Source organism: Trachemys scripta, chromosome 2, assembly GCF_013100865.1.
Source record: "Trachemys scripta elegans isolate TJP31775 chromosome 2, CAS_Tse_1.0, whole genome shotgun sequence".
NCBI lineage: Eukaryota > Metazoa > Chordata > Testudines > Emydidae > Trachemys > Trachemys scripta.
Window position 1 is genome coordinate 242406446 of NC_048299.1, and position 27127 is coordinate 242433572.

The following is a 27127-nucleotide window of genomic DNA, read 5'->3' on the forward strand; positions in this document are numbered from 1 at the left end:
GTGCATGGATATAAATGAGAGGAGAATCAGGACAATAGTTTCTATCATGAATGTCATGTTTATAGTCTTTCCAATTTTCTATTAAAAATGAATACTATTTTCCTCTTCTCCCTTCTATCTCCAAGTACCATCACTACCAAGTAATAATGTTTCTCAGGAGATATAATTAAGTAGTGCCATCCAATTATTTTCTATCAAAGATCTGAAATAATACCAACAAGGTATGTACTGTTTTCAATATGACAGCTCGCATTGCTAGAATGAAAACAAATTTACGGCAAAAAAATTAAAACATTTACATTCTAACATCTCCAGATTTTATTAGGTGTTTTCTATACAGTCATCTGGTATGTTTAAAGAGTGAGCAACCATATAAAAGGAAATATGGTCATAACTGATTGAAGTAATAAAATCCTGAAACTAAGTAACATCTCATAATTCATTACACAGCATATATTAGATTTCATTACATCAGTATATGACTTAGTAGTAAATTCTCCTGATGGTCATAAACCTCTCAGGTGTTGTCATCTGAAAAATGAAATAATAATAATAAAAAAAAGACAAAGCCAGGATATTTCTAGTAGTGCCTTGTAAGGTTATGGTATAGACCCACCTAGTGTCAGGGTGAAGAACTGGCATGTAGCAGGACACAGCAATATTAGGCATAACAGCACGTTCATATGGTTGGGGGGCGGGGGTTAGGGTTTTTTTTTGTTTATGTTTAATGTTAGGATTAAATACGTCTATAAATTAAAGATGATGATGGTAGGCTGATAGCATCAAATGTCCAGAGCTATAAATTATTAATTGGTGTATTCCTGATAATTAATCTACTCTTCATGATCTCTCTATTTTAAAATATCTGCTGCAGCTTGAACTTTTGTTCAGCTTGTACCTTTCTGAAGTTTAAAGAGACCTTGGAATGCCATGATAAGGACAGATTGGTGTCAGCAGGTCCTGCGTTCCAATCCTAGCTCAGCCATTAACTTGCTGCTTGGACTTAAGCAAGTCACTTCATCTTTCTTGTCTCAGTTTCCCCTGCTGTGAAATGAGCATCTTACCCACCTACTGCTTAACTGGTTGATCTCAGTACGTTGTTTTGAACGTGTATAGTGTTAAATGCTGAGTGTTAAGTTTTGATGTCTAATTAAGGATGTAATGAACTTCAATGCTTTGTTGGCCTCACCTTTCTGAAGTCTGCTCATTAAAGCTGTAGTACACTATTTATATTTCACTACCTAGCTGCTACCTCATTCAATGTTTTCATTTACTCTTTGAAATTTGTTTCTTTATTGGTGCCCTAAGCAAGACTGATTACTCCCTTTCACCTACTAACCATTCCAACTCAGCACTCCAAAGCAGCCAATTTTTTCTTCCAGCATGGCCCCTCTTTCAGTGCTCAGATATACACAGCAGGTGTCTTCACATTCAACATACGCCTAACAATCCTTTGCAGCAACCTCTAACAAGTTGGCACCATAGAGAGTGGAAAAGCTTCTAGGGCATGCATGGGAGCTGAAGACACCTGTTGTACAGGACTGAACAGAAACAGGGACACCATTTCGGGGATGGGGAACTGGGTAAGAACAATCTCCATCAGAGAATCAGTGCTGAGGTATTGATTGCTGCTGAGTCATTACAGTAAATCCAGTGAGATTCTGGTATCCCCATGGCAAGAGTAGACTAATCAGTTAGCCTATTTAGTCCTCTGACTGGATCTATACACCAGGGAATTAATTGTTTTGTAGGTTTAACAGGTGAATCTTATGATTTTCCCAAAGACTTTATAGATTCATTTCCCTGAAAGTGTGATTCTCTTCTCCCATTTAACAGCATATCATTACATTGCAGTACCAAGTGACAGCTGTTATACGTCTAATAGTATGGAGACTCTGGCAGATTCTGATCTCAATTAGGTGTGTGTAATTTTGTTTCTTTTGTTGTTTGGGGGATTATGCATCATATTTCTTATACACATTTGTAGTGCTTTAGATGAAATGTTCAACAAAAACCCATTGGATAATTTATTGATGGCAATGTGATAGGACCAATCCACCTGGAGCGCCCTCACTTGCCTTCCTTGAAACTCCCCAGAAATAGTCCAAAGTATCTTCCCAAGTATAATTATAGCTCTGTGGGGTTCATTTATTACAAGAGTCCTGTGCACATAAGTCATAACAAAAGTCCCACAGCCACAGTCCAGAATTCTATCAGCATAATCCAAACAGTGCATGCAACATATAGCTCCAGCACTGTCCTCGTACAAGGACAGTTCTCTAGCTCCCCAGCAGTGAGAGCCAGCAGGCATCTCCCTCTGCTGCTCTCAGTCTTCAGCCTACTCCAAGTCTTGGCTCTCTAGCTCAGGAAGATCAGCAGGCTAGCCCCTCCCTCGGCTCCCTAGCTCTCAGCCCTTCAGTCTCCCAGTTCTGGCTTTGACTCAGGAAGGTCAGCAGGCCAACCAACCCCTCTGCTGGCTTCCTGATAACTCTCTGTAGTCCTCCCTGGACCACAAGAGAAATTTTCTGTCCTCTGACACATTCCCCAGAGTTCGCCTCACTTTTCCTAACCAATTTTCACCAGAACCCCTCCCTGCCTGGGTCTCTCCCTGACTTTTTAGAGCCCCCAGGTGCTGCCCAACCCTCTTAATTGGCCAAAGTGGGAGCACCTGCTCTGACAGAGGGGCACTGGGCCTGTTTCATTTATTAGGGGCCAGCACCCTGAGACGGGCTTTGTTACTACCCTGAAAGCTTTTAAGCTGTTGAAAAGGAAAAGCGTGTTACAACGTCCTCTATCCAACTAGACTCTTGGGAGACAGATTCAGTGACATAACGGGACATTTTAAAATAGAACAAGGCCATAGTTGCGGAGTCTGTTGGAGGGGTCCAGCAGCAGAAGGTCCGTGGGGGGGAAGCAGCCAATTAAACAATGTAAAAACCCATAAGACACGCTGATCCCAAACTCCTGTAGGCAGAAAATGGACACAACCTCCCCTCCTTCTGGGAAACACGCTGGAGTCTAGAACCTCTACAAAATTTGTCTGTGCAGGGGGGTGGGGCTATGTAAGGACTGTGCAACCACTGACAGCAGGGCTCCGGGGAGGCCTGACTAATCCAACACTGCTTTCCACTCTTAAAACTCCAAAGGAAGGATGGCAGCACCTGACCCCTGTTGGGCAGAACCCCACAGAATGCAGGGAAAAGGGTGTATGTGGGGGAAATAGACGCCACCTTGTGCTAGTTGAGGTGAATCTGGGCCATTGTGTGTATAAATACCAAACTACGTGCTAAACATTTACCTTAATTATAGACACAAACAATGACAACGAAGGGGACAGCAGCTGCTGCACAAGGTCATTGGTCTTCTGAATTAAACAATATTTTATTCTGAAATCACAAAAGCAAGTGAGATGCATGTGAGGAGGGGGAACCCCACAAGCATCTATGGTTCTGGTGCTGGATGCAGCCTTGTGCTCTGATTTGTCTGTTGTTACAAATCAGCATCCTTGGCTAGAGATGACAGTCTCAGTAAATCTCTAAAATCTATTCCCTGCCTCTGCCCCTGTAGCTACTCAGCTTTTCCAGGGTCCAGACCAGTTTTGCACCAGCCATCAGACTATCTAGCCATGATGAATATGACACGTTTTGAGGCAAGCACACTGCACCCTACACAGGTAGGCTGGCTTCGGAACCTGGCCTTGCCAGAGTAATAGTCACAAAAATAGGGCCTGGTCCTTTACCAATGAAATCTAAGGAATTTCCCCCCTACATCTGGCTCCCAAGAGTGATGCTTGCTGCTAACTCCAGGCCAAGTTCAGTAACTTTCCAGGATATTCAGGCTTTTCATTAACTGAAGAAAACCAGCCACCTGCCCACATTCAGCATAGCAGCTTCACGTCTGGCTGAGGATTGAGTTCCATTATGGAATTTTTTTTAAAAAAAAGCTGCCACCAAAACTGGAGGTTCTGCCAACAGAAGAACTCAAAAGTGCCCTGAAGAGAGCTGAGTTTGGGATGCTGAACAGCAACGGACTTTTGCCTTGTTTTTGGACTGCAAGCAGTGAGCTGGTCCTTTGCAACAGGAGTGGAGGGCTTTTACTACCCTGTTTCCCCGAAAATAAGACAGTGTCTTATATTAATTTTTGCTCCCAAAGATGGGCTAGGTCTTATTTTCAGGGGATGTCTTATTTTTCAGAAATGAAAAATGCCTTATTATCGGTGGATGCCTTATTATCGGGGAGGTCTTATTATCGGGGGGATGCCTTATATTACAACGAGAGGCAAAACTGTAAGTAGGCCTTATTTTCGGAGGATGTCTTATTTTCGGGGAAACAGGGTACCTCCCAGGACTGGGCCCACGCTTGGTGAAAAAAAAATGTTAATTGAAGCCTCTCACATGAAGCCCTTTGGAGCGCTGTGTGCTATTTGGGATGGGGAGAGGAAAGGAGATGAAGGTTTCGGTCTAACATTATGATACTTGGCCCAAGGCTCAGCTATGCAGAGTTTGCTCTGGCTTTGCATTACCCAAGGATTGCCTAGGGGAATCCTTGGCTGCCATTGCAAGACAAAGGATTCAGCCCACAGTCTCTCTCTAGAGTGCCTGAAGCTTAAGTGGTGGAACCTGTAGGACAGCAAAAATCAATGCACCCCTAGAAAGAAAATACTTTAAGAATATAAATAAATTTAGTGCAGGCTTAGATCTTGCTGGGCATAAGTAAACTTGCACGTAGCTTGATTTGAGCACAAGGTTAAACTGTAAACAAGGGTGTGATAGGCTATGTGCTGGAGATGGTGTTTTTGGGCTAGTTGAGAAAAGTAAACACTCTGAACTGATAAGCTTGAAGTACAGACACAGTAAGGATGCAAGTGATTGGTCCTTACCCCAGCCATATGATGTCCAAACCAATTAGATAGGAAAGATGTATATAAACTGTGCAGTGAGAGACATGATTTGGAATTGTGGTGGTAATACCCTGTACCTACTGCCCCATGTCTGGGCCTGGGCCCTGTGGGCATAGAACTGTTACATACATAAAGTAACATGAATGAGTAGTGGGCATCAAATTCAGTTTTTGGATCTCAGAACTAGACAAAAGTGCTTTTCCAGAACTTGACAATGGATTCTGCATAAACAGAAAAGGTCTCAAAGGGAATCCCAACATTCAGCAGCTCCATTATGACAACCATGGATATTTTATCAAAATTCCTCAGGAGTTTATATCTGTTTTAGTTTTCGTTAGGGTGGAAGTGGGATTTAAAACAAACATTTGTTTCCTGTTAAAGCAGTTTAAAATAATCCATTGTTTCTGGCTTTGCTGTTTCAAAATTTAGTTAAAGAAATTAATACAGGATTTCAAGTGAAGGGCAAGATGATTTAAGAGTGTGAAAATTGAATTCAAGTTAAATACCATTAAACGGCAGAACAGCATTAATTTAGATTGTCTTAAATCAACACAATTTAATTGCAAGAAAATGAGAAACAAACCAACCACCTGTGAACACTTTGGTTTAAAGTAACTTGCCCAGGATTTCATAGCAACTCTGTAGCACAGGCAGGGATAGAATCCAATTTGCCAGGACAACATTCAACTGACTTAACCACATGATCAGCACCTCTCTTCCTGTAATCCCCTGCCTCATTCACTACACACCTTCAAACTTCTACAACGAATGAGGCAAGGGTCCTGCAGACAGCAGCCTCATCATTACACGACCATGATTCGTCTCCAGAGCACCGAGCCTGGGCATTGAATGAGGGATCTTGTGGAAAAATTGCATTTGATCATGCAATTGAAGATGCATAATACACACAAGGGGGCTGGACTAAGGTTCCAGGGGCAACCATAAAACTAATTTTCTAACTTTTGAATGCTTGACTTTGCAACCTTAGTATTCTTTAATTTTTTTAAAATGTAATTTCCTAATTTTAAAACAAAAACTGAAAAAACCCAAATGGCCTCATGTAGAGCCATACTGATCCCCATCTTGGGTCATCAGCAACAAAGACCTCTACATTTGAGTTAGCTGAGTAACTGGTAGCAGTAGTAGGCTGTTCTCTGTGTGGACTACACATTACCACTGGTTTTCTCAGTTATTTGCTAACTGCAGAGGAACATAAACACTCAAGAATCCTGGATTCAATTCCAGGTTTTGGAGAAGAGTGTCTTTAAGTGGCTAAAGACCCTTCTGCTTCTAGGCTCCCAGACTGTCGGTTCCCCACCCCTCTTTGGCACTTGTTTTGTATCCTATCTTCCACTCCCAACAGCCCATAACTTGGCCAAATTTACACACATTTTTATGGAGACAGCACAAAGGCACAACCCTCACAGCAATGCAACACATTTGCCAAATTTCAAATCATTACTCCACAGTAATGAAGGTAGTAGAGGTTCTCAACTAAATGACTAGAAGAATTTTTAAACAAGGGCAGAATGTGTTTTTTCCCTCTAACATCAGACAGCTGAACCATTTTAGCTGAAACTTTCCAAAATACTTCAGCCTGAGGCAGACATACACAATGGAAAATTTCAGCCCAATGGATTAGTTTAACAAAGTAATAAGCAACTGAAAACAGGTTTATAATGGAAAGTCAACCTTAGCAACAGACAGTACAATCACCTCTGCTTAATATGGTTTCCTCCCAGCCACTCCCCCAGCATAGAACTTTAAATGCTATTTGGCAGGGAAAACTGAATTTATACTTTGCTTCATTGTTTTAATGCTCAAAAGGCCTCCTCAGTTTTTTACAACATAAGTGTAGATTTTGTGAATGCTGCAGACATTTATTTATTTAAAGAGTCAGTGATTTCAAGTGTCCATTTTTAGGATCCAGTTTTCAGAGCGTGGGTGACTCAGCACTTTCTAAAAAGAGTCAGGCCACTTGAAGGTATCTCCCTTTGAGCACTCAAAGTCACCACTCACTTATGAAAACCTTAGCCTCCAATACTTTATGGACCAGTGGTAGGATTAAGATATTGCACTACCAAAGTCTAATAAAACTTTTCAATTAAATTGAGACTATTTAGACTTGTTTAGACACCTATTTAACATCCACCTACAAACACTTAAATTAAAAAAAAAAAAAAAAAAAAAAAAAACCACATTAGACCGTCAGAGCACCAATCCCACTTCTGAAACTCCCAGGAAAAGCAGACTAGACATTGCTGATACTTCAGACTTTTTTTTTTTTTTTTTTAAACCATTGATAAGCTTTCAGGTCTTTTTAGATGTTTATAAAAAGGCATGTCCATCTTTCATTTTCAGGTCTGTAACAACAGGAATGTTTTTAGTCATACATTTTACTATAACTTCAGGGAAGCAAGAAAAGAACTGGATCCTTTGTTGAAAGAATTTGTAAGGTGCTGTGGCAGATGGAATTGTGAAAGCAACTTTTTCCAAACTCCTAGTCTGAGATGATGGCCACCACCCATCAGCAAATTATGTGGACCACTTATACATCCATTTTTGAAATATCTAGCTCTTACATAGTGCTTTTCATCTATGGAGCTCAAAGCACTTTACAAAAAGAGCATGATCCCTATTTTACAGATGGGGAAACCAAGGCACGGAGGTAACGTGACTTGCTGGAGGTCACACAACAGGCCAGCAGCAGAGCTTGGAAAAGAACCTAGGCCTCCCATGTCCCAGCCCAGTGCTCTAGTCAGTAGGCCAAACTAATCCTACCACCACAAGACTTGGCTTGCTCCAAGTTTTCATAGTTAATTTGTTTTTACAGCATAATACGTAATCCTCTTAGCTTTGCCCTGCCTCCTTTTATCTTTCTGCAGATCAAACATGTGCTATTTCTTAGTGTCTGCATATCTTGCTACTATCTGGGCAAGACTTGTGCATGTCAACAAGGTTGCGTGTGCATGGAATTTTGAGACAGCCTTTGGGGGGGGGGGGGGGAGAAAACATGCAGGAAAGCATATGGTCCACTGTCAGGTTTTAATTTTAACACACCCACATTTGAGTTCCACCTCCTGTCTGAAGATACTTTCTCTGTGCCTAAACTGTTCACGTATTAAACACGTAGACATTTGTACTTGAGATCAGCAGCTTGCACAAAGACTTACTTTGGGCAGAGGGAGGAAGGAGGACAGATGCCATTTTTAAAATTAGTTTCTAGAAAGGGTATTAGAGTAAGTCACTGTAACCCAGTAACACATGGTAAAATTTCAAGAATTTAGAATAAGAACCACGCATTGTTACCAAAGACGACGACTATTCTAAAGCGTTGTTCAGCATTTAGTACATGAAGGAAGTGACGAGGACATTAATAAAACTGAGGCAATCATCTTTATTCTGTGATTAACAAATCACTCAAATTCCATTCCTGTAGTATTCCATGTGCTTGGGTACATACACACAGTTACATAATGCTGTTGAATAAGCACTCAAGCATGCATCATAGTATTCCTGTCTCCAGGGAAGAGAGGCGATGAAGGGTATAAGCCTATCACTCCATGTATAAGTATCCCTTTTATAAATTAAATAGAGGAGTTGGCATAAACACCCAAAGACTTTTGCTTACCTACCCTCCCAGCTGCAGGAAGCAGCTGTACTATGACGAGTATGAATCAAGAGGCTGGAATGAAGACTACATATTCATGTGAGGATATGCAATGTATCTGATTGTAGGAAAGGTCTGAACACTGGTTTGTTATAATTTACAAAAAAGTTTCCAACTAGATTTTGTACTTTGACATGTTTATTTTAGTTGGACTGACAAATTCAGTGAACAAAATGTTTCTTCAGCCTCAGATTTTCTTCCCAACAGATTTTTATCATAACACTAAAATATTTGTTAGAAAGAAATGCAGCAGTTTACATGAAGCATCTCCCCAGCAGTTACTTCTTGTCCCACTCTTCTCTTTCAAGTCGTTCACGGATTACCTCTTTCAGATATGGTTCGAGATACTTTTTATCCTGAAACAGAACAGATTTTTTTTATTTTTAAAACATGCAAGAAATTTCCCATTAAGTGCAGCTCTAACTCTGCAAGTGTGACTGAAAATGGCACACGGGTTCTGTGTTTCTCAAATTCATATCAAACCTTGCCTACTTTAAGGGGCAAAGGATGAATTTTCTAGCTCCCAATTTCTGGGAATTCAGCCTGTCATCTGATTGCCAAGCTGTGTTCTATCTTCTCATGCCTCATCACCATTGACAGGCCAAATCATGCTTTCATGTGCAGCCCCACCATCTCCAAGTTAGGCCCTCTTGCAGGTCTTCCATAGCAAAAGTTCAGGAATTTTTCCAACTCATTGCTCAATACCCAAAGTGCTCTAGTGACATAGCCAAGCTTTGATCATCATCCTGCATTTTAGAGACCTTCTTCTTCACATGGTTTTAGCTATTTTATGGGTGAACTTGAGTTCCACATGATCAACAATTCAAAGGCCAATTAAAATGGTTGAACTAAGCTCTTGCTATTTTATCTGTAGAATAAAATTTCTTTGTATTTTAAGCATTAAATGCCGTTCAGTTTCTTCCAATCCATTCCTTGAGCTGCAGCGGTAATGTCCAAGAAATAGTTTCACAACTACATGCAACTGTTGTGAATCTGTCCAGCTATGTTTAGTCACTTGAGCAATCCATTATCTGTAGGATCCTATGGATTTAAAAATATATTAGTCTTGTCCATAAGCGATTCTAGTCTTCCTTTCTCCTATACCTCAAGTTATTTTTCCTTTGGATAGCTACTTCTCCAGTCAGTGCAACAATGGTCAGTCTTGCACACCACCTTTCCAATACTGACAGTTTGCTTGAATCCCTTCTGTTCCTGAAAGAAGCTCCCAAACACTTAAAAGCAGGTCATCTTTTATCTATTTATCTTTTATTTATTTAAAAGCAGATAAGAGTTGAAGATGCTGGATCTTAATGTTAGATTCCAAAGCCAGAAGGGACCATTGTGATCAATATCCTGCTGCAGACATTTGGGGGCATTTTTTAAAACCTTTTAAAGTCACACCAGCTTTAGGATAACTAACTCCGGTTTCCTGGCCAATTTCTTGTTTTGAAACAACTAAACCATGCAACACAATGTTGTACAATGAACAACTCCTTTCTGTATTTTGTAAGTATGCCAGGTGATTTGGCTTCAACAATCAAGGTTTTTACTCTTTTAGCCACCATATCTCTCATATAGTACAGTTTAGGAGAAACTGTCTCATGAAATGTGGTACTTTCTTTTATACATAAAAGAAAAACCATGCAAAACATAACATCTTGCATCCCAAATTCATACAAGATACTTTATAAAACATTTTAATTTGCAGTTGCAGAAGTATTTAAGTGCTAAGAATTATTAGACAAGTCACTGTTCTCCACTAAAGAGGAGTGCAGACTTCTGTTAAAACACAACAATAATACATAACTATAACTCCTGGGGGCATTCTGTGCCAAAAAATAAAAATTCTGCACACAATATTTTAAAATTCTGCAAAATAACACTACATAAATCACACCATTTCAATTATTTTGGTAATTTATTTCAAAATATCAGCAAATATGCCTGTAACAATACAGATGCACACAAAAATTCCCCCAGGAGTAGAGAATTAAAGAAACCCCTATGACAACCCAGTTCCTGTTTCTCTGCCCCCTTCTCGCCCAGAGCCCAGCCGGGGGGCTGGGCACCCACAACTCCTCCCCCCCAGAGCCCAGCCATGGCGCCTCCCCCGGCCCAGACACTTGCCCTTTTTCTCTCTCCCCCCCCCCGACCAGGGATCCAGAGGGAGAAACAGCCTGATGCTTGGTCCCAGGCTTGCATGGAGTTTCCTGTGCACTGCTGCCTCCTTCCCTCAGGGCATGCTGGAAATTGCAGCTGCCAGGAACCCTCTAGCTCCCTCCCCCAGGCAGCATCTCTTCTATGTGCGAGCTAGGCTCTGCAGGGTCCAGCGGCCCCTAGTGGAGGCCAGCAGCACTGCAGCCCATTTCTGTGGGGGAAAGGAAATTCTGTGCGCACATTAATTTCTTCAAAAAGTACGAGGAGTACTTGTGGCACCTTAGAGACTAACACACTTGTTTGGGCATAAGCTTTCGTAGGCTAAAGCCCACTTCATCAGATGCATGAAGTGGAAAATACAGTAAGAGATGTACACACACACACACCATGAAAAAATGGGTGTTGCCATACCAACCCTAACAAGACTAATCAATTAAGGTGGGCTATTATCAGCAGGAGAAAAAACAACTTTTGTAGTGATAATCAGGATGGCCCATTTCAAACAGCTGACAAGGTGTGAGTAACAGTGAAGGGAAAATTAGTATGGGGAAATAGTTTTTACTTTGTATAATGACCCATCCACTCCCAGTCCTTATTTAAGCCTAATTGAATGGTGTCCAGTTTGCAACAACGTTTCCTCAGCTCTCGTCCCCTAACGCCCCTACTCTACTTGCGCTACATTGACAACATCTTCATCATCTGGACCCATGGAAAAGAAGCCCTTGAGGAATTCCACCACGATTTCAACAATTTCCATCCCACCATCAACCTCAGCCTGGACCAGTCCACACAAGAGATCCACTTCCTGGACACTACAGTGCAAATAAGCGAAGGTCACATAACCACCATCCTATACAGAAACCTACTGACCGCTATACTTACTTACATGGTTACAGCTTTCATCCAGACCATATCACATGATCCATTGTCTACAGCCAAGCTCTAAGATACAACTGCATTTGCTCCAATCCCTCAGACAGAGACAAACACCTACAAGATCTCTATCTAGCGTTCTTAAAACTACAATACCCACCTGCTGAAGTGAAGAAGCAAACAGACTGACAGAGCCAGAAGAATACCCAGAAGTCACCTACTAGAGGACAGGCTCAACAAAGAAAGTAACAGAACGTCACTAGCCGTCACATTCAGCCCCCAACTAAAACCTCTCCAGTGTATCATCAAGGATCTACATCCTATCCTGAAGGACGATCCCTCACTCTCAGAGATCTTGGGAGACAGGCCAGTCCTTGCTTACAGACAGCCCCCCAACCTGAAGCAAATACTCACCAGCAACCACACAACAAAATCACTAACCCAGGAACCTATCCTTGCAACAAAGCCCATTGCCAACTCTGTCCACATATCTATTCAAGGGACACCATCATAGGACCTAATCACAGCCACCACACCTTCAGGGGCTCATTCACCTGCACATCTACCAATTTGATATATGCCATCATGTGCCAGCAATGCCCCTTTGCCATGTACATTGGCCAAACCGGACAGTCTCTATGCAAAAGAATAAATGGACACAAATCAGACATCAAGAATTATAACATTTAAAAACCAGTCGGAGAACACTTCAACCTCCCTGGTCACTCAATTACAGACCTAAAAGTCACCATTCTTCAACAACAAAAAAACCTTCAAAAATAGACTCCAATGAGAAACTGCAGAACTGGAATTAATTTGCAAGCGATTAAATTAGGCTTGAATAAGGACTAAGACTTCAGTAACTCAGTCAGAGGTTGGGGATCTATTACAGGTGGGTGAGGTTCTGTGGCCTGAAATGTGCAGGAGGTCAGACTAGATCGGGGTGGGCAAACTGTGGCCCAAGGGCCACATCTGGGAATAGAAATTGTATGGCGGACCATGAATGCTCAGAAAATTGGGGTTGGAGTGCAGGCTCTGGGTTGGGGCCAGAAATTAGGAGTTCAGGGTGCGGGAGGGCGCTTTGGGCTGGGATCAAGGGGTTTGGAGGGCGGGGGGGGGAAATCAGGGTTGGGGCAGGGAGTGGGAAAGGGGCGGGGGTGCAGGCTCTGGGTGGCGTTTACCTCAAGCAGCTCCCGGAAGCAGTGGCACGTCCCTTCTCCAGCTCTTACACAGAGGCGCGGCCAGGCAGCTCTGCATGCTGCCCCGCCCGCAGGCACCATCCCTGCAGCTCCCATTGGAGTACTGGAGGGGGCCATGCCATAGCTTCTGGGAGCCAGGTGGAGTAGCCCCCGACCCTGCTCCCCAACTGGAGAGCCGGAGGGGAGCCATGCGGCTGCTTCTGGGAGCCGCGTGGAGCGGTGCCAACCCTGCTCCCCAGCTGGAGCAGGGTAAGCCCCAGACCTATGATATTAGAGTCTATGAGAACAGCCTTCTCCTGCTGTCTGTCTGCTAATGTAGATGGTCCTAGAGGTCAAGCATGCAGCACTGCTGAAAGCTCAGGATTCAAAGCCTGATACACGATTGTGACTGATGTTACAGTTTCAACCAGAATTTGGGTTTAACCTTTCCTTTTAGAAAAGGCTAAAAAATTATACCAAAAATACATTAAAGAACAATCACTCAATCATTAGATCACATACTATCAGAATGCATGTGCACACAGGAGAGCAGAATTAAGGTTGTACAGCAAATGTAAATATGGCATTTTCAAATTTCAAGTGCTCGACTTTGTAACTCAAATGATTTCTGTTTAATGTATGTGATGACCATTAATTACATAGGCCAACTCTGCATCAGGATTCAGACTGCAGTGTCATATGCATAGCCATATATGAGCACCGCGACAATATCGTCATTGTCAGCGATGGATTACCGATATTAATATATATAATAATTAGAGTAGCTGGATTGCAATTTTCGAGCAGTTACACTGTAGTTAAGTTTTGATATCTATAATCACTATTAATCATGTAACAAGGAAGTTCACTACATGACAGATCACTGAATTCACACTCGGAATGCCCTAAGGAGGACTGCACCAAAAAAAACCAACCAAACAAACAAAAAAATCTGTGCACGATTGTAGCGGGGCGGCCTGGCTTCCAGGCGCCCCAGGAAGCAATGAGCCAGAAAAGCCGCCAGAGTGGGCGGAGCCACCGCGGCCTGTCCCCGCCCCCCGGAAGTCAAGGGGCGGGACAGGAAGTATAAAGGCCAGGCCACAGCGCTCAGTAGCTGGCCGGCAGCGGGAGAGGACAGACGCTGGTGCCCGAGTTCCCGCGGACCTGAGCCTGCCGAGAGCCCGGTACCCTGAGGAGGACTGGCCGAGCCTGCCGAGAGCCCGGTACCCTGAGGAGCGGTCTGAGCTTCCCCCCGCTGAGGGCCCAGAGGGAGCGACAGACCTACCTGGTGCTCGGGGCCCGGAGGAGCCCATGATCTGCGACCCAGCAGACGGAACTCAAGAGGAGCAGGTACCCATGGAGGAGGAGATGGGAAGTGGCCCGGGGATAGCAGACCCCGAACCCATGTCAGTGTGTTGCGGTCAGGATCCCCACTGACCGCGTGGCAGGCGGACTGCTGCGGATAGGGCCCCGGGCTGGAACACAGTGGAGTGGGTGGGCCTGTGTTCCCCCTGCCACCCCGCGCCGGGTGGCAGTCTCTCCTCCTCCTTGTCCAAGGGGCCTGGGCCCCTGACTGACTACTGGTGTGCTGCCCCGCCCTGACCCAGGGCCGGAGCTGTTAATTGTGTGCTCAGTCCCTGCACAAAGGCTGAGCTCTGAACTATCAATTGTGTGCTTAGCCCCTACCCAAAGGTCGGGGCCCTAACTGTTATTCGCTTTGTAGCGGGGCGGCCTGGCTTCCAGGCGCCCCAGGAAGGGACAAGCCCCACCCCGGAACTACTACAACGATATTTTAAAATTGTGCAAGCTTTGTCAATAAACGCGGAGGCTCCAGCATGGCAGTGGGGAGCACAGGCCACTGGCTACACGGAGATGGGAGATCCCCCTGCAGCCTCCCACCATCCACCCTGGGGATACAGACTTAGTGGTGATGCTGCACCTGAGCCCAACACAGCACAAGGCCTAGGCCTGCCCCGTGCACTAAGTGTGGGGCAAGCAGGCTCAACCAGGCAGGGCCCAAGTGTGGAGGGGGATCAGAGTCAGGGGATCCAAGTGAAGGGTGAGAGGATTCTGTGTGGGACAATCTGGGTCTAGGCCAGAGGTGGGCAAACTACGGCCCGCTGGCCACATCCAGCCCACGGGACCATCCTGCCCAGCCCCTGAGCTCCTGGCCGGGGAGGCTAGTCCCTGGCCCCTCCCCTTCTATCTCCTCTCCCCCGCAGTCTCAGCGCGCTGTGCCGCCAGCACTCTGGGTGGGGGTGGCAGTCAGGGGACAGGGAGCAGTTGGATGGGGTGGTGGTCAGGGGATGGGGGGAAAACAGTGGGCGGTTGGATAGGCGTGGGATTTGGGGGGGGGGGGTGGCTGTCAGGGGGCAGGAGTGTGGATAGGGGCCAGGGCAGTCAGGGGACAGGGAGCAAGGAGGGTTGGATAGGGGTCCCGGGAGGGGGTGGTCAGGGGGCAAGGAGCAGTGGGGGTTAGATGGGTCAGGGGTTCTGAGGGAGGCAGTCAGGGGGCGGGGGCCAGGCTGTTTGGGGGAGGCACAGCCTTCCCTACCTGGCCCGCCATACAGTTTTGCAACCCCGATGTAGCCCTGGCCCCAAAAAGTTTGCCCACCCCTGGTCTAAGCAGGTCGGGGGGGGCCCGGGGCGGAGACTAGGTGTGGGGGGGATCTGGATGCACAGAGGCTTGTGGGGGGGGGGCTCCAGGGGCAATGGGACTCTGCAGGAACTTCCAGGTGAAAGTGGTTGGGGCTCAACGAGAGGTCTGGGTACAGCTAATTGGGGGTCAGTGGCTTGGGGGTCTGGATGTGGTGGCTCAGCGTGGTGGGGCTCGTCAGGGTAGGGGTTTGAGTGCCAGAAGCTCCGTGGGAGGTGGTCTGGGTGCAGGGGTTGGGGTCCAGAGGCAGGGGTTGAGGTTTGGATATGGAGGGTTAGGGGGGTTCTGGATGTACAGGGTGTGGCTTGGTGGGAGAGTCTAGATAGAGGAGATCCAGATGCATGGGGGGTTGGACAGATGGGGGAGCAGCTCCCCATCCAGTGACCCCTCCCCCAGCAGCTGAGGAGCAATGGGGGCAAGAAGCAGGGGAGGATGCTGAGCTTCCTGCAGCTGGGTGAGGTTTCTGGGGGTGGGTCTGACACAGCCCCAGACACTTCTTGCAGGGGAAGAGGCAGTCCCATCCTCTCCTGCCTCCAGCCTAGCGGGAACTAGCTGCTGATCCTGGCTCAGGGTAGGATCTGCTGGCTGGAGTGTCCTCAGCCCTGCAGTAATTTACCTCTCCACAAGCTGCTCCAGGTGCCTGAAACGATGCACCTGTGCAGCTAGGGAATGGTGTGCGACTGCTCTTGCAGCTTCCCTTTGGCTTCCTTGTCAGAAAGTCATTTTTCTGCAGGGAAGCAAAGAAATCTGCAGGGGACATGAATTCTGTGCATGCACAGTGGCGCAAAATTCCCCCAAGAGTAACTTAGTATAACCTTCCAGTTACATGAATGAGAGTCAACTGCATACAGCAAAGTGGCACAGCACTGCTAGACTAAGTGTGACACATTTAAGACACTTAAAAGGAAAGAAAGTTCTATGGTAATCAGATATTTTAGTCATACCTAGGTATGAAGTTTTTAAAGAGTTATTTACTTTACAACTGGAATCTCTCACATTACATTGGAGTTCTCCTTTAAACAATTCCCCCCCCACTCCCAATGTCCCCAGCCCATTTTAAGAATAAAATCTTTGGTTCAGAATAGCATTCTGCAAAATTAAAGGGGCTTATCAAAAAAAAAAAAAAAAAAAAAAAATCAAGGTTTGCTCATGTTATCTGGAGATTTTTACAAAATACAATATTAGGCCTGGTTTGGAAGATGGCATTTTCTAACTGCACAGCAGTAAATATTCCATGTTTATAATTGCCGTTAAGGATACTCAAGCTTCTAAGTAGAGTGTTGTAAATGGAACTTCCATTTATAAAAGATACAATTTTGTATTACACTGACCAAAAATACTGTTCATTAAATGCATCCTGTAAGATACAAGTGAAAATTTTAAGCATCTCAAAGACTTATATACTTGCTCAACTTTACGCATGTGAGTATTCTATACATTTCACTGGGACTGTGCACACGTATGAAATTAAACACATGGAAGTCTTTTCAGGATCAAGGCTTAGTAGGCTGTCTTCTGTCCAATAAGAATTCATTGTTTTCATTTAATAGGACATAGCCAAACTTGTCTACAAGGACTGTATTCACATAATGTAAGAAAAACATTTAAAGATGAAAACAGATAAGCTGCCCATATTTTAAAAAAAATGAATGTATATATACCTCTTCATATTTCACCCATTGATTTTCAGGAAGAATTTGTTGTTTCATACTCAAATCAAGGGCTCTCTTGATGCGAAATAGTCGTTCATTATAAACATTTTCTGGAAGCCTCTTCAGTGCTGCTTTTACATCATCATTTTCATATAGGGTATCATCTCGCATTAATCCTGTAACAGTAACATTTTTCAATATCATTGAGTTGCCAGTCCTAGTGTTAATAGCTATCAAAATCTTAGTTTTAGTTAATATTTAATGGAAATCATTTTTCTACAAAGCAGGTTATTAAACACTGACACACACATATATATATATATATATATTATATACACACACAAATTGTAATTGTGTTTTCTTTTCATAAGAATGAACAGAAAGAAGAAAAAAATTAGCCCAATGAAGAAAATCACTGAAGTCCATTAGTATGTAGTGTCTTTCCCTCTACAGTGACCTTGTGTCTTCCTACTTAGTAATTTAACTTATCTTTTAAAGACCTGCTGTTCCTGAACTATGTTGTATTAAAGATTTTTCTGGACTTCATTTACTAAACAGGAAGCCACAAGGTCACTGTAGAAGGAAAGACACTACACACACAGATCATAACAAAAAAGCAGCATTTCATGTTGATTCAATTATTCCCTTCAGAGTGCAAACTTGGAGTTTGTAAGATCTCATCCCATAAGGGGTCATAGTACCCAATATTTCTAGGTTGATGCATTATGAAAGACAGAGCAGAGGATGCTTCAGCAAGCAGCATGGCAAGCCGATCAGTTTTAATAAGGAGAAGACTGACCAAAAGAATCAAGCAGAAATATCCCCTCCTCCAAAAACCATCAATCCTTGACAGTCTCAATACTGTGAGCAGCAATGATCCCTTGCTGCTACATACCCTGTTTCCCCGAAAATAAGACAGTGTCTTATATTAATTTTTGCTCCCAAAGATGCGCTAGGTCTTATTTTCAGGGGATGTCTTATTTTTCAGAAATGAAAAATGCCTTATTATCGGTGGATGCCTTATTATCGGGGAGGTCTTATTATCGGGGGGATGCCTTATATTACAACGAGAGGCAAAACTGTAAGTAGGCCTTATTTTCGGAGGATGTCTTATTTTCGGGGAAACAGGGTAGAAAATAAATGAGGCAAGAAAGTTGGTCACTTTCAAGGCAGAAAGTACTGTATCTATACTCTATAAATGACTACAGTTTTAATCCTAATTGAGATAGTTCAAGGTAATATTTAGCTACTGCATCCAAGAAGACTGGGTATTTCTTGTCTGCTTCAGTAATGTTACAGCAGTGTATAAATCAGTACAGTTTATTAAACTACTAAACAGGGTCTACATAGTTTAATGGATTGCTAATGAGATATAGGGTCTCTTCTATAGATGATCAGTTCAAAATGAGCCCAAGTATCATTGCCATCTGATGGGTGTTTGGTGACCAATATGAAATGAGATATCCCACTCCAGTTCCTACTGGACATACGTCCACCATTAAAAAATACCAGCAAAACTAGGAGGAATATCTGTTAATAGTTTCAGCAGAAGTGATGAACAGGCCTAAAAACTCTGAACAAACATCTCACTCCTAGAGGGAAAACAGCAACGGTACATGAGAGAGCTGGTACAGCCACTCTCCATTTTCTGTGGATAAATGGACAACTTGCTGTAACTTTCACAATTAAACTGACTCAATGTTAAAAAGGCGGCAATTAACTTGTGACTATGCAGATTCCCTTTTATCAGTGAATAAACATAACCAGCCATTCAGAAACTAGATTAGTTGGTACACAGTTCATATGGACTAATGCTGAACAAATGTAAGGAAATGCTATCAAGGCAAGGTCCTGATTTTATGGATGAAAGAAATGTTGTAAAGCTGTTTCCTCATAAGCACTGGAGAAGCACATCATCTGCATAACATTTTCTTTCAACTTCCTTTCCTATTTCTACAGTTCATAACACCATAACTACGTACTCCAAGTGAGTTGTAGTTAATTCTTAAGAGCATGTTTCCAGCTTCTGTTGCTTTGTTTTTTGGGGAATCTTGTTGTGGTCAGATCTAGGTCTCATGGATAAACTCTTTGTGATCTCAATCATCAACGGGACTCAGATCAGAGCCTTCAAGAGGTGAACTTTACAGTAAGATCTGAAAATGACGATTGGACTCTTGATATCCTTTGGGACAGGGTTCCAGATCATTGGGGCTATTTTCGTGAAACTTCTTGCTCCAGCACCCTTCAGTTTATACTTGGGGTCTTAGTTGTAGAGAAGCAAGTTATAGCAGCTACCATAATACATTGCAGAAGAGGCAGATTGTTCATCATTAGTTAGCAAGTATCAGTACTCAAGCTATTACAAACAAACATTTTCACAACTGCAATAGAAGGGTGTGGCTAACATTGATACACAAGATGGGCTTTAAATTGAATACAAATACATTAGTTTTGAAATTAACTTTAAAAATCTAGAACGGTTCTTTATACAGGCAATGGATGCACACAAATGTTCGCTGTTTTCAACTCTTAAAAAATTAAGACACCTACCAAGTTTGTTGAATCCAGCTGCGTTGTAATACCATTTGCGAAAGCCTTCTAACAGTCGACCACTTGCTGAAACTGAAAGCGATCTCTATTAGTTCAGGAGTAAGACAAAACTTAACACAAGCAGCACTAGTTAAAATATCTCTGAAGACTTATATGCCAGCTTTCAACGTACACCATTTGTCTAGCTACTACTGAGACACACAAGCTCGTGAACATTATAGCATAACTAAAACTGACAATTAGACATCATTTTAGAGCATTGATAAAGAAATTTAGTTGAGTTTTTACAAGCCACTTTAAGATCACAAACTAAGATTTCTATGTTAAAGAGAACCTAGACCAGTTTAAGTGATGTTTAGTAGAGAACAAAAGAAATTATTTTCAGTGTTTAATAAAATTGGGCACCCATTGCTCCCCATGAGCCCAAAAGTATATCAAGCTGCAGAATGGAAATTGACAGCCTCAGATTTCACTGGGAAAGGGAACAACAGATAAATATTAACTTAAGTTTTGCTTAACAGAGTTTGGGGGAGGGGAGGATTTTTGCACAAAGTTAACATTGCACAATACAAGAAGAAAATGATTAAGTGAGGCACAGGTGGAAAAATACTTGTACTGATCCAACAGCAAGCTTCTTTAGAACTCTATTTCTACACTGTCTGTTACAGCTTTTTATACTACCCTCATCACTGAGCACCTTCCAGTAGTGCATTAAGCATTTACTAACATCTGTCATGTTTGTTCTCATCCTCCTCTGAGAGGCTCCTACAGTGGAGCGTCTTATTTTGGTAGGCTTGGTTTTTTTTCCTTTTTGTTCCTGAGCTAGTAATCAAAAAGAACACTAACAGGGATCACAATAAGTGATATTATAGGATAGTTTTACATACTATACCTGTATCTCATTTACATACATTACTCCATCTCTCTGGCCTTGCTCAGTGAAAAGATTTTAATGCTTAAATAGACACTATCAACTTGAAATTTAGTCAGTTATACAAAAGGAATTAAAAAGAGGTTCAGGTACTACATCACCCCTGACACTGCAAATTTTTGTGATTTTACAATCACACTTGCACATTATTCCTAGAAGAATCCTAAATATAGCATGGCAATAGAGAGGTTTCCAAGGAAGTTAATTTTGTGTGGGATAGGCAAAAAAGGAGAGAAAAAATGCTGATGAGTGCCTTAAAATACATGAAACATATGTTGCAGAGAGTATGAATGAGCAGTTTTGAAGAAACCATGAATAACAGAAAGTAGCAGGTGTACTATGGCAGTTAACCAGATGAGTTCACCAGCAAAGGAAGACAGAGCAATAAGGTGATTTCCCCCCATTCACACACACTCTCCCAAGTTTAACTTCAGGTACTCTACAAGGAAGAACCCACAATGGAAGGAAAACAATGTGTCATCAACTCCACTGCTAACTGTTTCTCTTCCTGTACTCGTAAGTCCTGGCCAGACATGCATACGGACCCTGGAGGCTTCTACTCAGGTCCTGCTCTTGATTTGCTGAGAATGCAGCCTGCATATCCCTGCTAACAAAAGCCAGGCAGGGAAATCCAGCGTGAGGTATGTCTGTTGGTGGACTTTCTCACAAAGCATGACACACCCAGGAGGAGGTGATTTGTCTGTGTAGCATCTAGGAGCACAAGGACATCAACAGGATGCTCATGAAAACATCAAGAATGGAGGATGCTAGCTGACTGGAGAAGATTCCAGCCCTACCAAAGGAGGAAGGGGAGCTGGCTGCTGGCCACATCATGCAGTAGACAGTGCTCAACTCCCCACTTGCGTCCCCTGTCAATCAAGGTCAAGAACCAGTATGCTGTACTGGCAACATGACAAGAGGAGCAGATACCAATGACTGACGGAAAGGAGCCACCTGCTCCCAAGGCTGGAAGGCTCACAGCCACCACACCCAAAAGAAGGAGACAAAAGGTGGTGGTGATTGGGGACTCATTTCGGAAGGGGATGGAGGCATCCATCTACTGACACGACTCAACATCCCAGAAGGAGCACTGACTGTCTGTAGCCCACATCTCAGATGCTATGGAAAGGTTGCCAAGGTTCATCAGTCCTTCTGATCACTACCTCATGCTTCTCATTCACATGGGTACTGATACCACAGGTATGACCCTGAAAAGATCAGCACTGACTACTGGGCTCTGGGAGCAAAGGTGAAGGAGTCAGTTGTAGATTGAGGGTAAAGGGCACAGTCAGGGACATGTGTATGTTGGAGATGAATGCATGGCTGTGCAATGTTGAAAGGAGGGCTTTGGCTTCCTCGACCCTGGGATGTTGTTCAGGAAAGGAGGACTGGTAGGAAGAGATAAGGTTCACCTGACCAAGAAGGGGAAGAGCATTTGTGTGCACTGACTTGCCAACCTAATGAGGAGGGGTTTAAACTAGGTTCAAAGGGGACCCATGACAGAAGCCCACCGGTAGGTACAAAAATGAATCCTACCAGAAGTGGAAACAGACAAATTTCTAAAAATGCGTACAAAAGAATAGCACAACAAAATGAGAAAGGCTAAGGCACAAAATGAGTTACAGCTAGCAAGGGACATAAAAGGCAATAAGAAGAGGCTGTTAATATATTTACAGAACAAGAGAAAGTCAGGAAAGTGTGGGTCCATTACTTAGTAGGGAAGGAGGGCTAGTAACAGATGACATCCGGAAGGCTGACGTGTTGAATGCCTATTTTGCTTCACTCCTCACTAGGAAATCATGACCAGATGCTTAACACAATTAGTATTAACAAGGAGGAAGGAACACAAACCAGATTTAAAAAAAAAAAAAAAAAAACCCAGAACAAGTTAAAGAATATTTAAATAAGTTAGATATAATTAAGTCAGCAGCACCTGACAAAATTCACCCTAAAGTACTTCAGGAACTAGCTGAAACAACCTAAGAAGATTCGAGAACCCTGGAGAACAGATGAGGTTCCAGAGGACTGGAGAAGGGCAAACACATTACCTATCTTTAGAAGGGGAACAAAGAGGACCCAAGGAATTCTAGACCAGTCAGCTTAAATTTGATACAGTGCCTGAAAAGATAACAATCCATTTGTAAGCATCAGGATAATAGGGTTATTAGTAATAATCGTGATCAAATCATGCCAAACCAAACTGCCGTATATACTCGTTCATTAGCTCATTCCTTTATAAGTTGACCCCCGAAGACGGTAAGGTAAAAATAGCAAAAGCTGTATGACCCTTTCATAAGCCGACCCTGTATTTCAAGGGTTGGCAAACTTTGGCTCCTGGCCGTCAGGGTAAGCCACTGGAGGGTCGGGATGTTTTGTTTACTTGGAGCGTCTGCAGGCATGGAGCCCCTCAGCTCCCTGTGGCCGCGGTTTGCCGTTCTCAGCCAACGGGAGCTGCAGGAAGTGGTGCCACTTCCACAGCCACGGGGAGCTGAGGGGCTCCATGCCTGCAGACGCTTCAACTAAACAAAACAACAATGTATTAGATATTCAATTAAATGATTCCAGAGTTTAAAATCATCAAATTTTCGTGTAGACCCATTTATAAGCCAACCCCTGCTCTTTGATGCATCACTTTTTTCCCAAAAATATTCAGCTTATGAACGAGTATATATGGTCATTTCCTCCTTTGATAGGATTACTGGCCTAGATGATGAGGGAGAAGCTATAGTTGTGATACATGTTGATTTTAGTAAGGCTTTTTTGACATATTGCCACATGATTTTTTATTAGCAAACTAGGGAAATGTGATTAGATGATACTACTGTAAGGTGGGTACACAACTGATTCAAAGATTGTACTCAAAATGGTTTGCTGTCGAACTGGGAGAACATATCTAGTGGTCCTTTTCAGGGGTCACTCCAGGGTCTGATACTATTAAACATTTTCATTAATGTCTCGGCTAATGGAGTGGACAGTATGCTTATAAAGTATTTAGATAATAGCAAGCTCGGAGGGGTTGGTAGCTCTCTAGAGGACAGGATTAGAATTCAAAGTGACTTTGACAAATAGGAGAATTGGTCTGAAATCAACCAAATGAAATTCCAGACAAGCACAAAATTCTACACTCAGGGAAGAATCAAATACACAACTATAAAAGGGGGAATATCTGGCTTGGCAGTAGTACTGCTGAAAAAGACTGGGGATTATAATGGATCACATATTGAATACAAGTCAACAGTGTGATTCAGCTGCAAAAAAGCTAACATTCTGGGGTGTATTAACAGGAGTGTCATACGTAAGAAAAGGGAGGCAATTGTCTTGCTCTACTTGACACTAATGAGGCCCCAGCAGGAGTACTGCATCCAGTTCTGGGCACCATGCATCAAAGAAGATGATGTAGACAAACTGGAGACAGTCCAGAAGATGGCACCAAAAATGATAAAAGATCTAGAAAATGTGATCTACAGTATAAGGAAAGATTTAAATGGCTGAGCAGGGTTAGTCTTGAGAGAACCCCAACAGGAGAGGGGAAAAAGGGGACCTGATAGTCTTCAAATATATTAAAGGCTGTTATAAAGAGACAGTGATCAATTGTTTTTCATGTCCACTGAAGACAGGAACCGTAGTAATGGGCTTAATCCACAGCAAGGGAGATTTAGGTTAGACATTAGGAAAATCTTTCTAACTATAAGGATAATTAAATTCTGGATAGCTTCCAAAACAAGTTGAGAAACCACTGTCTCTGGAAGTTTTTAAGGATAGATTAGAGTTGACAAATACCTCTCTAGGATGGTCTAGGACTCTAGGTATACTTGGTCCAGCCTCAGTGCAGGGGATGGACTAGATGAGCTTTCCAGGTCCCTTCCAGCCCTACATTTCTGACTGTATATGAAAACACTGTACAAAACAGAAACTTATATGAGGAGGGGATGAACTAAGTGCATTAGGTCAGCCACCCAACAAGACTATTAAGCCACCTCACAAATACCTCTGAAAAAGCAAGTTACCCAAACTTCACAAAGAAACAAAACATTACAGAACTGAATTTACTTTGAGTCCCAATTCCCCAGTCTAACTCCCGCGCACACTGAATTCCCAGCTGGAGCCCCTTGTACCCCCGTCTGGCTCCGCCTGCCCGCACTGAACTGCCCCCGCTGAGCCGTTTGCTTCGGGCTGATGGGGCCAGGCGCAGAGAGAAAGGGGCCTCTCCCCCCACCCTCTGGCACAACGGCGTACGGAGCCCGGCATTGCCATGTCCCCAGGCTCACCCGAGCCCAGGAGACCCAAAGGCCGGAAAGGACACACAACTCGCGGAGGCCACCGACTCCTCACCTGGTGCCCTCGCCGCCATCTTGACCTCAAAAAGAAGCGCAGGCTTCTGGGTAAACTACCGATTCCCCGCGTCACGTGACCCGTACGGGTTCTTTTCCGTTTGCGCAATGCGCATGCGCTCCGTGCGGCACGTAACGTAACTCGTGCCCGCTGCGCCGAGGGGGGGGGGGGCGAGGCGGGTAGAGGAGCTGGGGCTGCGTCCTGTGGCAGAGTGCAGAGCTCCCGGCTGGGCCTCGCCCCCGAGGAGGCAGGCGGGGGGTTCCCCAGGGCTACTGCGATCCCACTGGCTCCCCGCTACGCACCGCGGCCCCTGCCCGGCGGCGCTGCTACCCCCGGCTGTGGGCGCGGCCCCGGGGGTGCCCGGCGGCTCGGCAGTGCCCAGCGCTGCCCCAACGAACTGCAGCACCAAACTTCCCCCCCCCCGCCATCTGCTCCCGCTCCCCGCTAGCGGGCCTGGGAGGCGCCGCCCTGGGCACAGCAGAGGCGCGCGAGGAGGCAGCGCTGGGGAGGGTGACCCGGGGCGCGTCACTCATCCGCGCGCAGGAGCCGCTTCGGTGGCTCGTTCCTTCGGCCCGGTTCCGCGCTCCCGCAAGCGGGGCAGGCTGTAGCCAAGCGCGCGCCAGCGCAAGGCGCTGTACATATTCTCACCGGGTGCTGTACTGCAGCAGCACTTAGGCGACCAGCCGCGGTCAGGACTAGGCACCACCCCAACAGAGCGAGAGCCGGTCCCTGCCCCAAAGAGCTTACAATTTAAGTAGGCCAAACAGACTGAATTTGATTGATCTACTGTCAGGGCCGGATTAACTTTTAACTTTGTGGGCCTGGCGCCAAACATATTTATGGGCCCCGATGGGGTAAGGTGCAGGGGGGTCAGTCTCCAGAGGGAAGGGGGGCTGGGGCAATGAGGGACAGCGCAGCGGGAGCAGCTCCGCTCTGCGCAGCCCAGGAGGCGGGCTCTGTTTACAAACCTGCAGCTGCCAGACGCACAGTAGCCTGCCCAGCCCTGTGCTGCCAGCACACCCCTTCCCCTTGAGGGCAGGCCCCCACCACACTACTCCCCTACCCAGTGCCCCACCCTTATGCCCAGGGCCCCCTCCCCCAGAAACCTCCACCACAGAGCTCTATGCCCAGCCCCCACCTCCCTTGCTGGCCTCCCCCCACAGCTGCACAGCACCCTGCACACGACACTGCTCGCCCAGTGCCCGCCACCCATAGACCTCTCCACTGCCCACCACCTTCCTCACGGTCCCACCATCACAGCTGCCCAACACCTCATATTCCTGAGGGGATTCTGCACCAAAAAATTAAAAATTCTGTGCATAATATTTTAAAATTCTGCTAATTTTATTTGTCAATAATTAAATGTGGAGGCTCCAACATGGCAGTGGGGAGCACAGGCCACTAGTTGCATGGAGGTGGGAGCTTACCCTGCAGCCTCTCCCCACCCCAGGACAGGGACTCGGCCGTGGGGCTGCACCCGACCCTGATACAGTGCAAGGGCCTGCCCAAGAAATACTGTAGAGCCCTGCCCCCCTGTGCCAGGCGCACCAGGTGTGGGTGAGCAGGCTCAGCCCGGCAGCAGGATCCAAGTGCAGAGGGACTTAGTGTGGAGGATCCAGATGGGGGTAAGAGAGTTCTCTGTGGGGCAATTTGGGTGCACAGAAGCTCATTGGGGGATTCCAGGTGCAGGGGTAATGGGACTCTGCAGGGGATCCAGCTGAAGGTGTTTGGGGCTCAGCAGAGGGGGTCTAGGTGCAGAGGAGGTGGGGTTCATTTGGGTAGGAGTGCAGGTGGTTGGAGCTCAATGGGGAGGGTGTCGGGGGGGGGCTCATTGGTGTGGTACAGATGCAGGGGAGGTGGGGCTAGTCAGGGTGAGGGTTCGATGGGCCTGCTTAACAGGGGAGCCCCAGCTTCTGCCAAGGGGATGCCGCATGCTCAGCTCCAGCTTCCCCCCTGCCCCCGATTTCCCCATCCCCTTTTCTTCCCAATCCCATGCCTGTTATTCATCGCTCCATCTCCTCCCCATGCTTTGGGGGCATCGGGGAACCACCCCCCCCAGCATGAGCTGGGCGGCAGGAAGTGGAGCGACCTGGCCCCAGCCCACTCTGATCTGCTCCCTTGGCTCCAGGACTTTGGGGGTGGGGGGAACTGCCCCCTAGCACTCACCAGTGGGGGCAGGGCTGGGAAGAGGTGGGGCAGAGGCAGCTTTCCTGGCCGGCTCAGTTGGC

The 27127-nt window shown here is 45.1% G+C and overlaps 1 protein-coding gene across 2 annotated transcripts; it reads right to left on the reverse strand.

Moving 5' to 3' along the window:
• Nucleotides 1-8273: 8273 nt before the first annotated feature.
• Nucleotides 8274-25042, reverse strand: LOC117873682 (cytochrome b-c1 complex subunit 7). Of its 2 annotated transcripts, XM_034763330.1 has the most exons (5): nucleotides 24900-24978; nucleotides 24348-24464; nucleotides 19637-19708; nucleotides 17096-17262; nucleotides 8274-8926 (listed from the first exon to the last, which is right to left on the reverse strand). In XM_034763330.1, the coding sequence occupies exons 4-5, from the start codon at nucleotides 17255-17257 to the stop codon at nucleotides 8849-8851; spliced, it is 240 nt and encodes a 79-aa protein (XP_034619221.1). In that variant the 5' UTR covers nucleotides 17258-17262; nucleotides 19637-19708; nucleotides 24348-24464; nucleotides 24900-24978; the 3' UTR covers nucleotides 8274-8848. The 2 variants fall into 2 exon arrangements, with proteins under 2 accessions (XP_034619221.1, XP_034619220.1); XM_034763329.1 differs by lacking the exon at nucleotides 24348-24464 and having other exon boundaries at nucleotides 24900-25042.
• Between the last annotated feature and the right edge of the window lie 2085 nt (nucleotides 25043-27127).

Bases quoted from the DNA above. Each gene is read 5' to 3' on its own strand.
- LOC117873682 (XM_034763329.1), bottom strand. The intron at 17,263-19,636 runs GTAGGTGTCTTA...TTACTGTTACAG, and splicing joins AGCTGGATTCAACAAACTTG to GATTAATGCGAGATGATACC. The intron at 8,927-17,095 runs GTATATATACAT...GTTCTGTTTCAG, and splicing joins AATGGGTGAAATATGAAGAG to GATAAAAAGTATCTCGAACC.